Genomic DNA, 12,620 nt, shown 5'->3' on the forward strand with positions numbered 1-12,620 from the left:
GTGACATTTTTTTTTCTTCTAACAGCGTCTCCAACCTTAGATAGTTTTAAATTACTTCTGTTAATTAGAAATTATCAGTGGTTAATTAATTCAAGTAGTTTATATATATTTTTTATAAGTTTTTTCAACTACTTCGTCAGGAATAGATCCTGGTGGCGTCTGTTGTTTTTATTCATTTGTGATTTTTAATTTTTCATGCCATGAACACTGCTGTTTAAAGCTGTTTAATTTATAACTAATGCCTGTAATCTATAGTGAATCAACAAATACTTTTATTATTTAAAACAAAATAATGCTTATGAATATATCTGGCAAGAACAAAATAATTAGAATAATACTTAAAAAAAAAAAAAACAGCTCTGGAGGAATTTTGTCTTTGGAGGATGAGGGTAAGGGTCATCAAAGTTAAGAAATGACCAATAAAATATTATTTCATAAAGCTGCAACTGACAGTTATTTCACTGTTAATTAATCCGTTCATTATTTTCTCCGACATAATTCCATTTAAACCAGCCAAATGAAGACAACACATGAAAGAAAGAAAAAAAACACCATTTTCTAAAAAAAAAAAAGCATATTTATTAGTTCACACAATGGAGCAGTGCCTTAACATGACAACAGTAAATCAAAGCAGAATGTGTCCAACATACCGGAGGACAGATGGGTGAAATGCAGCCGTCTTTCGCCTCAACAGCATCAACAAAGGAAAAAAAAAAAAATACAACCAAAGTTTTATCATGCAGTGTGTTTGTGCAAACTCTTCCTGTTCACTGCTCAGACTCTCCCTTCCAAACACAAACACATACAAGGCAGCAGCTCCTTGCTGATGGAATGGAGGGGTGTACGGACATATGATTACAGTCTGCTGGACCAGAAAACTGTGGGCGGCAGAACTGTGAGCGAAGGAAGTCAGACAGAGAGACGCGGTCTTTATTTCACCAGCCCGATCTTCTTTGCCTCTGTTTCATATATCAACAGCCTCCACATTTTTACTATGAAGACTTCTGCTTCTTCATCGAGAACCTGAACACAGACAGGTTGGTTAGACAAACGTTCAAACAGGCAGATCAATACATCTATGCAATCAATCTTGCCACGCTAGCAACTGTAAGATTGTACTCAGGGACAGCGGTACTTTGAGCTAAAGATAACATCTGCATGCTAAGTTAAGTGGGTATAATAACCATGGAACGGAACACTGCCATGGCTTGAGTCGTGTTGGTAGCTTGAGTCTTCATGCTACGCTAAGTCAAAAGATAAAATAACATATTTATTCTAAATACATTATTATTCCGCCAGTGTTTTTAATCACGGCTTTGTGATCCAGCACCCATTTCAACTTACCATAGCAACATCATCAAGAATACCCTGAGGGGTGCTGTGTGCCATCACCTGGGGAGAAACGAAAGAAACACTCAGTTAACAGGAGCAGCACGAAAGATTTCAACACGCACACACAAATAAATCAAAATCAATAACTATTTCTCATGATTGTATTCAGGAGCTTTCATATTTTCAATGGGAACCAGCAGCTTAAATTACAGCATCAAACTGGAAAATAACGGAGCTGATCACAAACCTTCGAACAGACAAAATCAACCAGCGTGGGTTCCTCCTCGCCGATGTATTCAATGATCTTCTTATTGATCCAAGGTCTAATGCGGCGATCCATCAGAGTCTGCAGAGAGAACCACCAGAAAATGCAAACTCAACTTTTGAACATCCATACAGTTGAAAGTTGTTGCTCATAAAATGGCCGGAGGGTCTTTACCGAGTCGACCATGGCCCAGTCCAGAGGGTAGGAGAAGAGCTCAGGCCTGGCCGTGGGGATCTTCTCGATAAGGCTCTTTATGTGCTTGCGTTTCTCCTCCGTGTTGATGCTGCCTTTGGCCCCTGAAATTTCCGCCCCGTCCAGCCCCAGACTCTTGTCGTCGTCACCGTAGTCCAGTGGAACCAGTTTCCTTTTGCGCGGCTGCTCATCAGCCTCTTCATCATCAAACTTGTTGAAGACGCTCTCCACGGTCGCCAGCTTCTTTCGCTTCCCGGCGTTGAGCTGGCTGGGACTGTTGGTGGCACCTGGAGAGGAGAGGGAACACCTTATTTTTCGGGCACGAAGCGGCTAAAGGAATCGATCCGTCTGCGTGTGAAGTTTGCTGCTCTACTCACCCAGTTTGAGGCTGAGACCAATCTTGGGCCGATGTTCCTCTGGAGGCTGGACCTCAGGAGTGTTCTCGCCGGGAATGATGATGCCGCAGGGAGATTCGTTGCCGGGTGTGTTTGGAGTCGCGTTCCCACTGGCGGAGGACACTGAGGGAGCGGTAGTGATTGGTCGCATGATGGGTTTGAGCTGCGGCTTGGCCTCTTGTGAGTCCTCGCCATCAGGGTAGTCATCCTCCTCCGCTTCAACGTCATCCTCGTCCGAATGCTGCTGCGGGGCTCGAGGCATCGGCTCCGAGGGCCTCCCTGACCCCCTCTTCTCCCGATCCCGATCCTTGTGGGACTTCTCCTGGTTCACATCCTCCTCGGGTTCAAGTTTCAGAGGAGGCTGTCGTCTGCGCTCCGCCTCCTCCTCCATCTACACAAATAGACATGACACATGAAAAATGACCTCACATTCTGGTGACATTTTCATTTATAAATGTCAGGACTCAACATTTGGTGACTGGGGGTATTTTGACCCCCAGAACCCCTCAAGAGGCTGGTGGTGTTGAAAGACTGTTGAAAGATGACAGTCCTTGAAGAATCATGTGCTACAAATGCTTCTATATTTCATCAAAATCACTTTGATCTACATGTCTCATTTAAAATTTAGCCAGAAATAAATGATCACACAAACCAGAGAAAAACCAGGATTCTCCTGAAAACAGGTTTCACTTGATTTTCCTCAATCCTGATTAGAGAAACTACAGCTCACTGGAGAAAGACGAGTGTAACCGGGTGAGTAAAGTGCACGTGAACGCGACGTGCGACTCACCCTCTGCAGCTCGGCGTCAGGGTCAGGGTGACCTTCAGCCAGAAGCCTCTGTCTGATCTCCTCCAGCTCCTCCTTCTCCCTCTTCCTGTCTCGCTCATCCAACTCCGTCTCCTTTTCGCGGTCACGAAGTCGCTTCTGCAACGCGCTGCCCCTGAAGATGACGGCGAGAAGTGATGACGAATGCAAAACACGAGCAAAAGTCTGTACCTCACTCTGAAGATAATAACCTGTAGTATTTGGGGTCATCTCTGTCGTCATCGTAATCTTCAAGGAATTCTTTCAGTCTTTTGGCTTCCTTCATCTGAAATTAAACCCAGTAGCATAAATGAACAAATCCACCAAGTCAACATATCTGCCATAATACACTCAATGACTATTTGAAGACACTGATCTGGTTTCATGTGTACCATCTCACGACGCCGCTCGTCCTCCCTCTCCGAGTCTTTGCTGTAGTCACGAGCCTTCTTCCGCTCTCGGATCTCCCAGTTTTTCAGCCGCTTTAAGAAGACAAAAAGAAACAATTCAACCATCACACAGTCAGACGTAAACAAATGGCAAACATGTGAGAATGAGAGGAATGAGAGGAGAGTTGATGCTCTGTACGTACCTCTTGGTAAGCCGCCTCCTTGTCTCGAAGCCTCCTCTCAAGCCTCCTCCGTTCGTACACGTCCTCCTCATCTTCTTCACGGTCTCGTTTTTTGTCTTCTCTGGTCCTCTCTCTGCAGAACACAAGGGGTTACTGGTGTTAGCTTGTTTCATTATCTTAAAGTTGAAATGAGAAGAAAATCTAAAGAATGGAACAAAAAAAGTCAGGCACTTATTTCACATGCAGGCTTGTTGATTTGGGCCGAGTAGAGCTGCGGTTCACCAGAGCAGGTTCATTACATCATGTTTACACAAGCCGGCACACCTGTCTGCGCTGAACTACAGGTATGTGCTGCACCTAATGCACCCATTTCGTAGCTGTTCTGGAACTTTCACACATAAACAAGCTCTTCAGAACAGCTGCTAACTATCTTTACGAACTTTATCATCAGTACGTTTTGTTGGGATGGCATCAGGTCCATTAAATTGCTGTTTTTGGAGAATGTGTGGTTCTAATGAATTGTGTTACCTTATACGGCGCCTTTTCTCAAAAAAGTTGGGACACTGTGTCAAAAATAAATAAAAACAGAACACAAAGTGTTCTACAAAGTGCTCCTGAGTCCATGCAGTCATGTCCTTTGTCCAATCATGTGTTCACAAAGTGGTGAACCTCGCTCCATCCTCACTCCTGAACGACTGAGTCTTTCCAGGACGCCCCTTTCACACCCAATCATGATACTATCACCTGTTACCAATCAACCTGTTTACCTGTGGAATGTTCCAAACAGGTGTTTTTGGAACGTTCCACATCTTTCCCAGTCTTTGAAATGTGTTGCTGCATCAAATTCAGAATAAGCAGATATTTACAAAGATCAATGAAGCTGATGAGGTCAAGCATTAAATATATTGAATCTGTGCTGTTTCCAGCTGATAGATTAGCAAGTTATCACTGTGTTTTATCTATGTTTCACACAGCGTCCAACCTGTCAGGAATCTGCAGGACTGCTGTGGAGGATATACCTACATGCACCTGATAAACTGCCAACTCAAGAGTTTTTTTTTTTTGCTGGTTTATGGGCACTGTTCCAGATCTATCGATGACTCAAATATATACAAACACAAATTAGTAATGAAATAGCTGACAGGCTTACGGCCCACCCCTGAGCCACCCCTACACACACATCATACTTTGATTTTAGCAAAATTATACTATAATCGTACTACTGTACCATATACAGGAGCGTAGAGTTAATGTTGCGCATTAAACGGGAAACTGAGCATCAGGTGTGACGTCACCGTCCTCCCACTGACCTCGATCTGCTGCGACCTTCACTGACGTCTCGACTCCTCTCCCTCTCGCGCTCCTTCGTCCTCTCCCGTTCGCGATCTCTCTCCCGTTCGCGGTCGCGGTCCCTGTCTCTTTCCCGCTCCTTGTCCCTCTCTCTCTCCCTTTCCTTCTCTTTCTCGCGGTCACGGCGCTCCCTCTCGCGCTCCCTCTCTTTGTCCCTCTCTCTCCTTTCCCTCTCGATCTCCAGTCGCTCCTTTTCCTTCTTTCCTTTTTCCTCCTCCAGTTTCTGCAGGAGCCCAACAGGAAGAAAAGGGGAAAAAGGTGTTACTAGATTGTCAATACCGAAGAGATCAAACTAAAATCCAGAAATACACAGGTTATCAGCAGTGAAAATGATTTTGACTCCCTGGGTCAGGCATGCTCACATACTGCCATGACTCATTGCCTTGGAGAGGCTGGCTGCTGCAAGTGAGGAAGTCCTCTTATCCCTGATGCTTCCTCCTGGAAGAGTGGTCCGCTGCTTGAGCAGGTTTAATGCAGATACTGCTCAATTCAGGACACACTTACTTAAAACCATGAACTGCGGGTCAACCTTGAAACACACCTCAAAATTTAAGGTAATCTGTGCTTAAGGGAGGAGTTACAGCAGGAGTGGGAGGTGAAACTAACGACTGGTAAAACTTTTCTGGTCTTTTATCAGCACTTTTTCGCTCCGAACATTTATTGTATTCTGTTACATCAAAGTTGCATCACTTCCTGTCCTGGCTCTGGTATTCAGCGCTCCTCTTAGCACATACTGTTGAATGATTTTTCTCACATATGTAACAGGTCAACTCGTCCTCTGCAGTTACTATGTGCTGCATGGTGATCTGAGATTATGCTCTGATGTAAGAAGAGGCCATTCCAATAAAAACTCAGCTGTAGGCAATTACGCATTGGTCAAACCCATATCCACCCACTACCCAAATCAATGTGCACTCAGGCGACTGATGAAACGTAACAGACTTGACCTGATATGAATGAAGAGATACTGTTGGTTAAAAAGCATAATGCTTAGCATGACGGAGGTTAGCTACACTATGCGCATATGGTGTAAGTGGTACTGACTGACTTGACGTGACATGACTCCTCGGGTTGAGGCTTTCATCGGAAAATGGGGTTACTCATGCCATAAAGCACTTAAAAGTATTCACCAAGTCCCAAATCAGCTTTGAAGCATTAGGTCGACAAGTTCACTAAGTTCTAACTATACACTTAAGATCACTGCTATATAATGCTCTGCTTTGGTCTTACCTATGGGTGCCAAGTGGATTAAAACAAGCCCAAGCTTAACATGGCAAATGGCCCAACTAAGTGAATTACATAATCAGCTCCCATGTGTTTTCCACATGGTCATCTGAGATGCAGGGGGACAGTGCCAGGCTGCAAGTGCAGCAGTGAGGAGCTCAGGGTGACAGACCCGGAAGATTATATCGTAATCTTCTGTGGTAAATAGAATATAACTGAAATACAAGTGGACACAGATTTTAACATTTTTTTACAGAACAAAATACATGAAAGTTGAAGAATGGGAGGAATGATATTACTAACTACACTGATATCAATGTGACCATCATATCTGGAATGTGCTCTAAATACCTAAACAAACACTAAATATTGACCATTTGTCCGCTTGATAAATAGTTGACAGAAACATGATGGCATTTTCTACAGACCGTTTCGGAGCTATTGGTGTGCAACTTACAGGTGATGAACTACGGTTTCAGCGCTTCTCTGCCCCTACACATCCTACAGGCTACGCGTGGGAGGAAAAGCAGGTCAAGTGTAAAGTCAAAATAATCAGGAAAAATGTCCAAACGATACCTGTGAAGCAGTTTATCTAATTACAGTTCATCCACATCAAGAACATCACATACAACGTTTTAAATTCATGTCTGAAGCAGGTCAGAAACTGTAATCCATTTTACCACAAGGAAATTAGTGAAGCAGTCTTACCGGTTGGTCGTCTTCTGGAGTCTCTGTGGCCTCTCCAACCCAATAACTGGTTTAAAAAACCTCAACCAGGTCAGACCCACAGATCAAACAGTCTCCAAACTGGTTTTAACAACGTGTGACAGCTGTCGGTGTTAAGTGCTGTTCACTTTCACTGGTTTAACCTGTCAAAAATCCCGTTAGAAATGTGGGTCTGACAGCTGTTCAGTGATAAACAAAAACAAAGAGGAGGGGGGTGGAGGAGGTCTGAACTACCTGTCCTACACAAGCTGCTGATTCAGGTTTGTAAACCACGGTTAGCAATTTTTTGTCCAATCTGGAGGGAGGGAACTGAAACATCTGGGCACTGCAGGGCACCTTACAGCTCGTCAGTTAACCCAGTTTTCTAACATCCTCCCATCCTAGAACTTACCTCATGTTCTAAAACTCCACTTAGGGAAAAACGGTTTGAAACATGCTGCTTGAAATCACCGCTTCCAACACTGTGACAGAGGTGGGCTGCCGTAAGCTGCGTGCACGCTGACTGAAGCTGTCGACCTTCTTTATTTTTGACAAGTGCAGCTTTGGTCCATATTCTGGCCTCTTTTCAGCTCTGTTTACTCGTCTGCTAACTGGTGTTCATCCTGATACAACCCACCTCTGTAGCAGTGTTTCACATTGTGCTCAACCCTGCCTTCATGTGGTGTCGGAATAATTGGACAAATGAGTTGTTCCTCAAGTTGGAACAACAAGTTGGAAAGTCAGCAAACGTTTGGTACACTTTCACGTCATATACACACAAACATGGCGGATGAAAGTAAACGTTTGGTTGATGGTATCTCGTTATCAATTCACGTACTGTGTATTAATTTTTTTACTCGTATTTAGTCTGTAATATTGTACTGTTTTATAATGATAAAACATCGACTTCCTGTCTCAGGAAATGAAACAATCCGAGGAGCGCCCGAATGCAGCATAAGTTATGACTTCAGTGGTAGCGTCCAGTTCCGTGAGGTGTTTACATTATTTTGTCCCTGCAGCTCGTCACTCAAACACAAATAACGTCAATGTGATTTAAAAATACACTCATATATTTCATTTAGTTCCATGTTCTGTCATGTTTAACTAACGGGGTGGGGCTGGAAGTCAATGAGACACAGAAAAGAAGAGAGAAAAATAAAAGTTTGATAAAAAAAAAAAGAAAAAGAAAAAAAAAACAACAAACGGACTTACCTTGTTTGTCTTCAGACCACAGAGTGCTGTGGAGGGGCGCTCCCTGCTTTAGTAAAACTACATGCTGCAGTTTAAACTACTGCAGTGGTTAGGCTCATTCAGTCTGTGTGTTCTTCAAACACATTTATTATCTGAGGACCTGCAGAGGTTCACTGAGCTGCCCGGCCTTAAAAAATCTGACTGAGCACAACTTTAACGTGCTACATTTTAGACGTGGCTAGTAAAAAGTACCTCCCAGTTCCAGCAGCAGTACCAGCGGTACTTCGCCTCCATGAGCCCACATGTAAGTAAAAGAAATGCGAGTGAACTGAGAGCCAGCTGCCCCTCTGCAAAGCCTCCAGAAGGGAGCGCCCAACATGAGTAAAGAAGAAATGAAAGATCATACTTACATCCTATCCTCGCAACTTTTTCCAAAGCTGAGATTCTGAGATTCATCTTGCTCTAGTCACCAAATGAACTCTACCACATTGGTGGGGTTTAATCAATAGATTAGCTTTAAATGGAATTTAACATTGTGTCCATGCACTCTGTGTGTTGACTTTAGCTTGTGCAGAGCTAAAACCTTCTGTGTCAAATCAGTATTACGAGTAATAATAACTCTTGCACAATTTGGAAATACTGACATGTACTGTAAAGCCATCTATGAGTGGCTGATGTAGTATTTGAATACTTTAAGCCTTTAATAGACACTACACAATCTCTGAATCAACATCTTCTACTTTCCATTCCTTTTATGTATGAATGTGGCTAACTCATGTATATACTAACAGACGACCTCCATACTACATTTGACAGTAACAGAACAGAATCATGGAGGGATTAAACTGCAGCTCCATTTGCTGTTGAGGAATTTCTAATTACAAATGTGGAGGATTTCTTCTCCAAAACCTAAATTACTGAGTAACAACAGCAGTTTGATACATTACCTTGTGTGTGTCGCGAAATTTACTGATCTCTCTGGAAATCAAGTCTCTCTTGTCATCCTCCATCTCCATGGCATTGATATCCTCCTTACACAAAGGAGAGAGAGACAGGAAGGAAACACACTAAGTACTCAGCAGTCACCAACAATAAGAACCTCACAGAACATCTTCAGTCTGTACCTCCTCTTTCTTCTCTTTCCGCTTCTTGTTGCGAGGCTGACTGTCAGGGTCCTGCGAGGGAGCATTGAGCTCATTTGCATACTCTCGGATCAGGACATCTATGGCCCCCTTCACAACCTGGTCCCGACGCAGGGTTTCCTCATCGAGAACTTCCTCCTCATCTTCGTCCCCGTTCTTTGACCCGCCTGCGGCTCCCTGTATGTTAAAGCCAGAAAAGTGGGAGAAGCAAACTTAAACACAATTTCACAAATGATCCACGTAACAGAAATATTCACTTCATCTTTAACTCAGCAGCTGGACGGCATACCCCGTTGGCACTCCTCCTCTTGGCCTTCCACTCATCTAGCTGGGCTTTGGTCTTGGCGTCTACCTTGACCAGCAGCTTTTTATCCCCTAAGAGCAACTCGTGCAGAAGTCTGAGGGCTCGCAGTGTGGACTCAGGCTCTTTATACTCACAGAACCCAAAAGCTTCCAGGATTTGAGAGCAGAGAGTTAGTTAGCTCCGCAGATGTTATACAATAACAAAGTACCTCACAACATGAAATATTAGCAGAAATATTTACTCTCTAGTAGTATTGATACTCTGTGGACTGACACATGCAGTAACATGCATTAACATGGAGACAGAACAGTTGTGCCCTTTATGTTTTTACCTTGAAGTTTACCAGAGGCACCTTGGACCCTTTTCCAGCTTAGAACAATACCACATTTCTACATCGAAAGAGAACAGAGAGAAGGAATTATTAACAGTCACATCACACATGCTGATGTTCAATTAATGACTGAGAAAAACGTTGGTGACACAGTATTTGTGTATTCCTGAGATTTAAGTTTCCAGGGATTTGTCAATGGATACCTGAGACAATACCTGTGAGACAAAGTGCTTCTTACCTTGATGAGCTGTTGGAGGTTTGAGTTTGTACAACCTGCAACTCTTAACCTAAGAAGGTCACTGTTGATGCCTATTATTTCACCGTTCTGCTCTTGCATTATTTATACCTTGAATTTCATGCGCACTTAGTCAACTCACCGCTAGAAGCTGTCTAACCAGCATGTCAGATGCCTTTTCAGAGATGTTCCCTACAAATACAGTGGTGGTGGGGCCGCTGCTGTCCTCTGTGTCCTTGGCTCTGATGGTGCCAGGCTCCTTCTTTGGTGCCATCGGCTTCTGTGCTACAGCAATTGTGGTCGGGACAAGCACCTGCAACACCAAATTATGTTTAATATTACAAGACTTTGACAATAACCGTAAAGGTCAGTGAAGCTGCCTCGTTTGAGCAGCAGACTTGCTGAAGACCTGAGATAAAAACATGATGTGTAAAGGTTATGTTAAATAAGCAGATTATGCAGAACTCCTGTTTCTAACTCACTGTGGGTGTGGGGGTCACTACGCCCATGTGTACCGGGATCATGGGAGTACCTGAAAATAGACACAAAATACAAACCATGTATTGAAGCACGCAACACACAACCACTGAGAATGATATGATACTGTTATGTATGCAATTACCCAAGATAATAATCCACAAGGTTTACCAAACAAATACTGGCAACTGTCCTGCTATTTGTTTATGTAAGAGGCAGAATGTGTGGCATGAGTACTTAGTGTTTACTATTATTCACAGTCTAAAATGTTCCATTACCATTTCCAGGTCCAAAACACAAACCTTTAACGGTTTCATTGGCTCTTTTTGTTTCGACAGCAGTCACCCAGAGTTGGATCATTGTCAGAAATAGTCTATTGTTAATGAGAGTTTCAGGATGACATCAAATCAAACTGTGAGACAGCAGCTACGGATGTGCTCCAGTGTCACCTTGTCTCTGCTCTTTCACTGTCACAGAGGAGGTTCGAGTTGTTGACATACAAGAGATCAAACTGAGACTCCAAGATCCTCAAAATGCACAAATACACGGTTTCCACTAACAATCACACAATGGACCCAGAGCTTGACTTAAAGTCACATAGCCGTTACTACTGATGTGACCACGCAGGTGTTCAGTAAGGTTACCTGGCGGGACAGTGGAGGCAAATCCCCCGTACTGAGGAGGTGGAATCCTGGGAGGTAACTGCGGGATGCCAATCTGCTGGCGGTTGATCGGAGGAGGGTAAGACATCCTTAAATACACGGGAACCTGCAGAGGAAAGAGGATATTAAAGTAAGGACCGCTGCAACGCCGTTAACGTTTTTCGGGGTGACGCTGGGTCGTATCAATGTTCACCCAGTATTATTTACTTAATATGGATACCACGACTGACTGCTAACTTTTAAAGCTAAACAGCTGCGATATCTGCTTCACAGGAAAGTGGTTATCCTCCCCGTTTAACGTTAACTAGCTAGTATAGCTCAAGCTAGCTAACACACAATCTGTGGCCTTGCTAGTTCTCGCTAGCTGCAGCGGTCATGTAGCGTAACCGATTTACTCACCAGTCAGGTGTAAAATAAAAACCAGTGTTTAGTAATACTGTGGGTTATCCAAATAAAAGCCCATTGATATCGAGAAACGGAAAAACGGAACGCCAAAGATTAGCGTTAAAACTGTCACCGGTGAGCTACACGAACCCCTTCAGATACAAATAACTGGGTCCTATTCTTTTCGCAATGAATCATGGGATAGCACTGCACTCCGCCGACATTATGCCCTAAATTTAGTCTCTCAGGAAGGCGCCTGATTACAATTACATGATTTGTCAATAAAGGCACTTCAGAAAACAAATTTGGCAGAAGCATACATACGACATATTGTATAGTTTTTGTCCCTCCACATACATGTTTCACATGTGTCTTCCATGCATGTGGACAAGAGGGATTGAACTACAACCCCATGAACCACGCCTCATTATTTTGCCCTATAATTTAATATTTGTCCGTTGTTTTATATCAGTATGCAAAAATGTTTGGATTTTGTGCTGTTGTCAGAAAAATCATGCATTCAGATCACGTCACCATTAGATCCAAGAAATTATGAATAATATTTCTCACTATTTCCTGGCATTTTACAGATTAGGTACTGTATCTTTGAAGCAGCACAGACTTCGAAACAGTCACCACATGCACTTCCAGGTAACAATAAAGACGATACAGACGATAACATATAATTCACAAGTGGACCAACCCTTGCACTTGCACTGACAACACTGGCTGTGAGTACTCTACTGCTTTAAATGGTCTTGTATGGTTTGTATTTTTATTTCTATTCTCATTTTTATTTCATATACTTCTAATTATCATTGTTTTTATTTTATCTTCCCAGACTGCAGATTCCATCATACTTTATAAATAAAATAGAATTGTGTAGGACTTCAGTTGGACTAAATGACGCATTTGAGGGACAGGTTTTGCCTGACAGGCTGTAATCAGGTACGAAACTTCTTTTCACCATATTAAATTCGCTGTATTCTCTATTTTCAAACGCTTGGAGGCGCCAAATGCTTTTCTTTATTTTGCCAGGAGAGGCCGCAGCTTTA

General features: G+C 43.1%; 1 protein-coding gene across 2 annotated transcripts; it reads right to left on the bottom strand.

The window, feature by feature from the left end:
- Positions 1-562: 562 nt before the first annotated feature.
- rbm25a (RNA binding motif protein 25a) lies at positions 563-11,744 on the bottom strand. 2 transcript variants are annotated; one of them, XM_076748323.1, is made up of 18 exons: positions 11,581-11,744; positions 11,164-11,287; positions 10,525-10,574; positions 10,185-10,355; positions 9,808-9,865; positions 9,462-9,622; positions 9,155-9,349; positions 8,978-9,058; positions 4,871-5,133; positions 3,582-3,693; positions 3,382-3,471; positions 3,202-3,275; positions 2,975-3,125; positions 2,167-2,575; positions 1,772-2,076; positions 1,580-1,678; positions 1,345-1,392; positions 563-1,023 (listed from the first exon to the last, which is right to left on the bottom strand). In XM_076748323.1, the coding sequence occupies exons 2-18, from the start codon at positions 11,267-11,269 to the stop codon at positions 931-933; spliced, it is 2,466 nt and encodes an 821-aa protein (XP_076604438.1). In that variant the 5' UTR covers positions 11,270-11,287; positions 11,581-11,744; the 3' UTR covers positions 563-930. The 2 variants fall into 2 exon arrangements, with proteins under 2 accessions (XP_076604438.1, XP_076604437.1); XM_076748322.1 differs by having other exon boundaries at positions 8,978-9,061; positions 11,581-11,742.
- Positions 11,745-12,620: the final 876 nt, after the last annotated feature.

This window comes from Chaetodon auriga, chromosome 14 (assembly GCF_051107435.1).
Source record: "Chaetodon auriga isolate fChaAug3 chromosome 14, fChaAug3.hap1, whole genome shotgun sequence".
Classification (NCBI taxonomy): domain Eukaryota; kingdom Metazoa; phylum Chordata; class Actinopteri; order Chaetodontiformes; family Chaetodontidae; genus Chaetodon; species Chaetodon auriga.

Coding starts and splice junctions, on each gene's coding strand:
- rbm25a (XM_076748322.1), bottom strand. CDS start 11,269: ATGTCTTACCCTCCTCCGATCAACCGCCAGCAGATTGGCATCCCGCAG. Junction 10,356..10,524: donor TAGTGACCCCCACACCCACA/GTGAGTTAGAAA, acceptor TTGGTGTTGCAG/GTGCTTGTCCCGACCACAAT. Junction 9,062..9,154: donor GGAAAGAGAAGAAAGAGGAG/GTACAGACTGAA, acceptor CCTTTGTGTAAG/GAGGATATCAATGCCATGGA.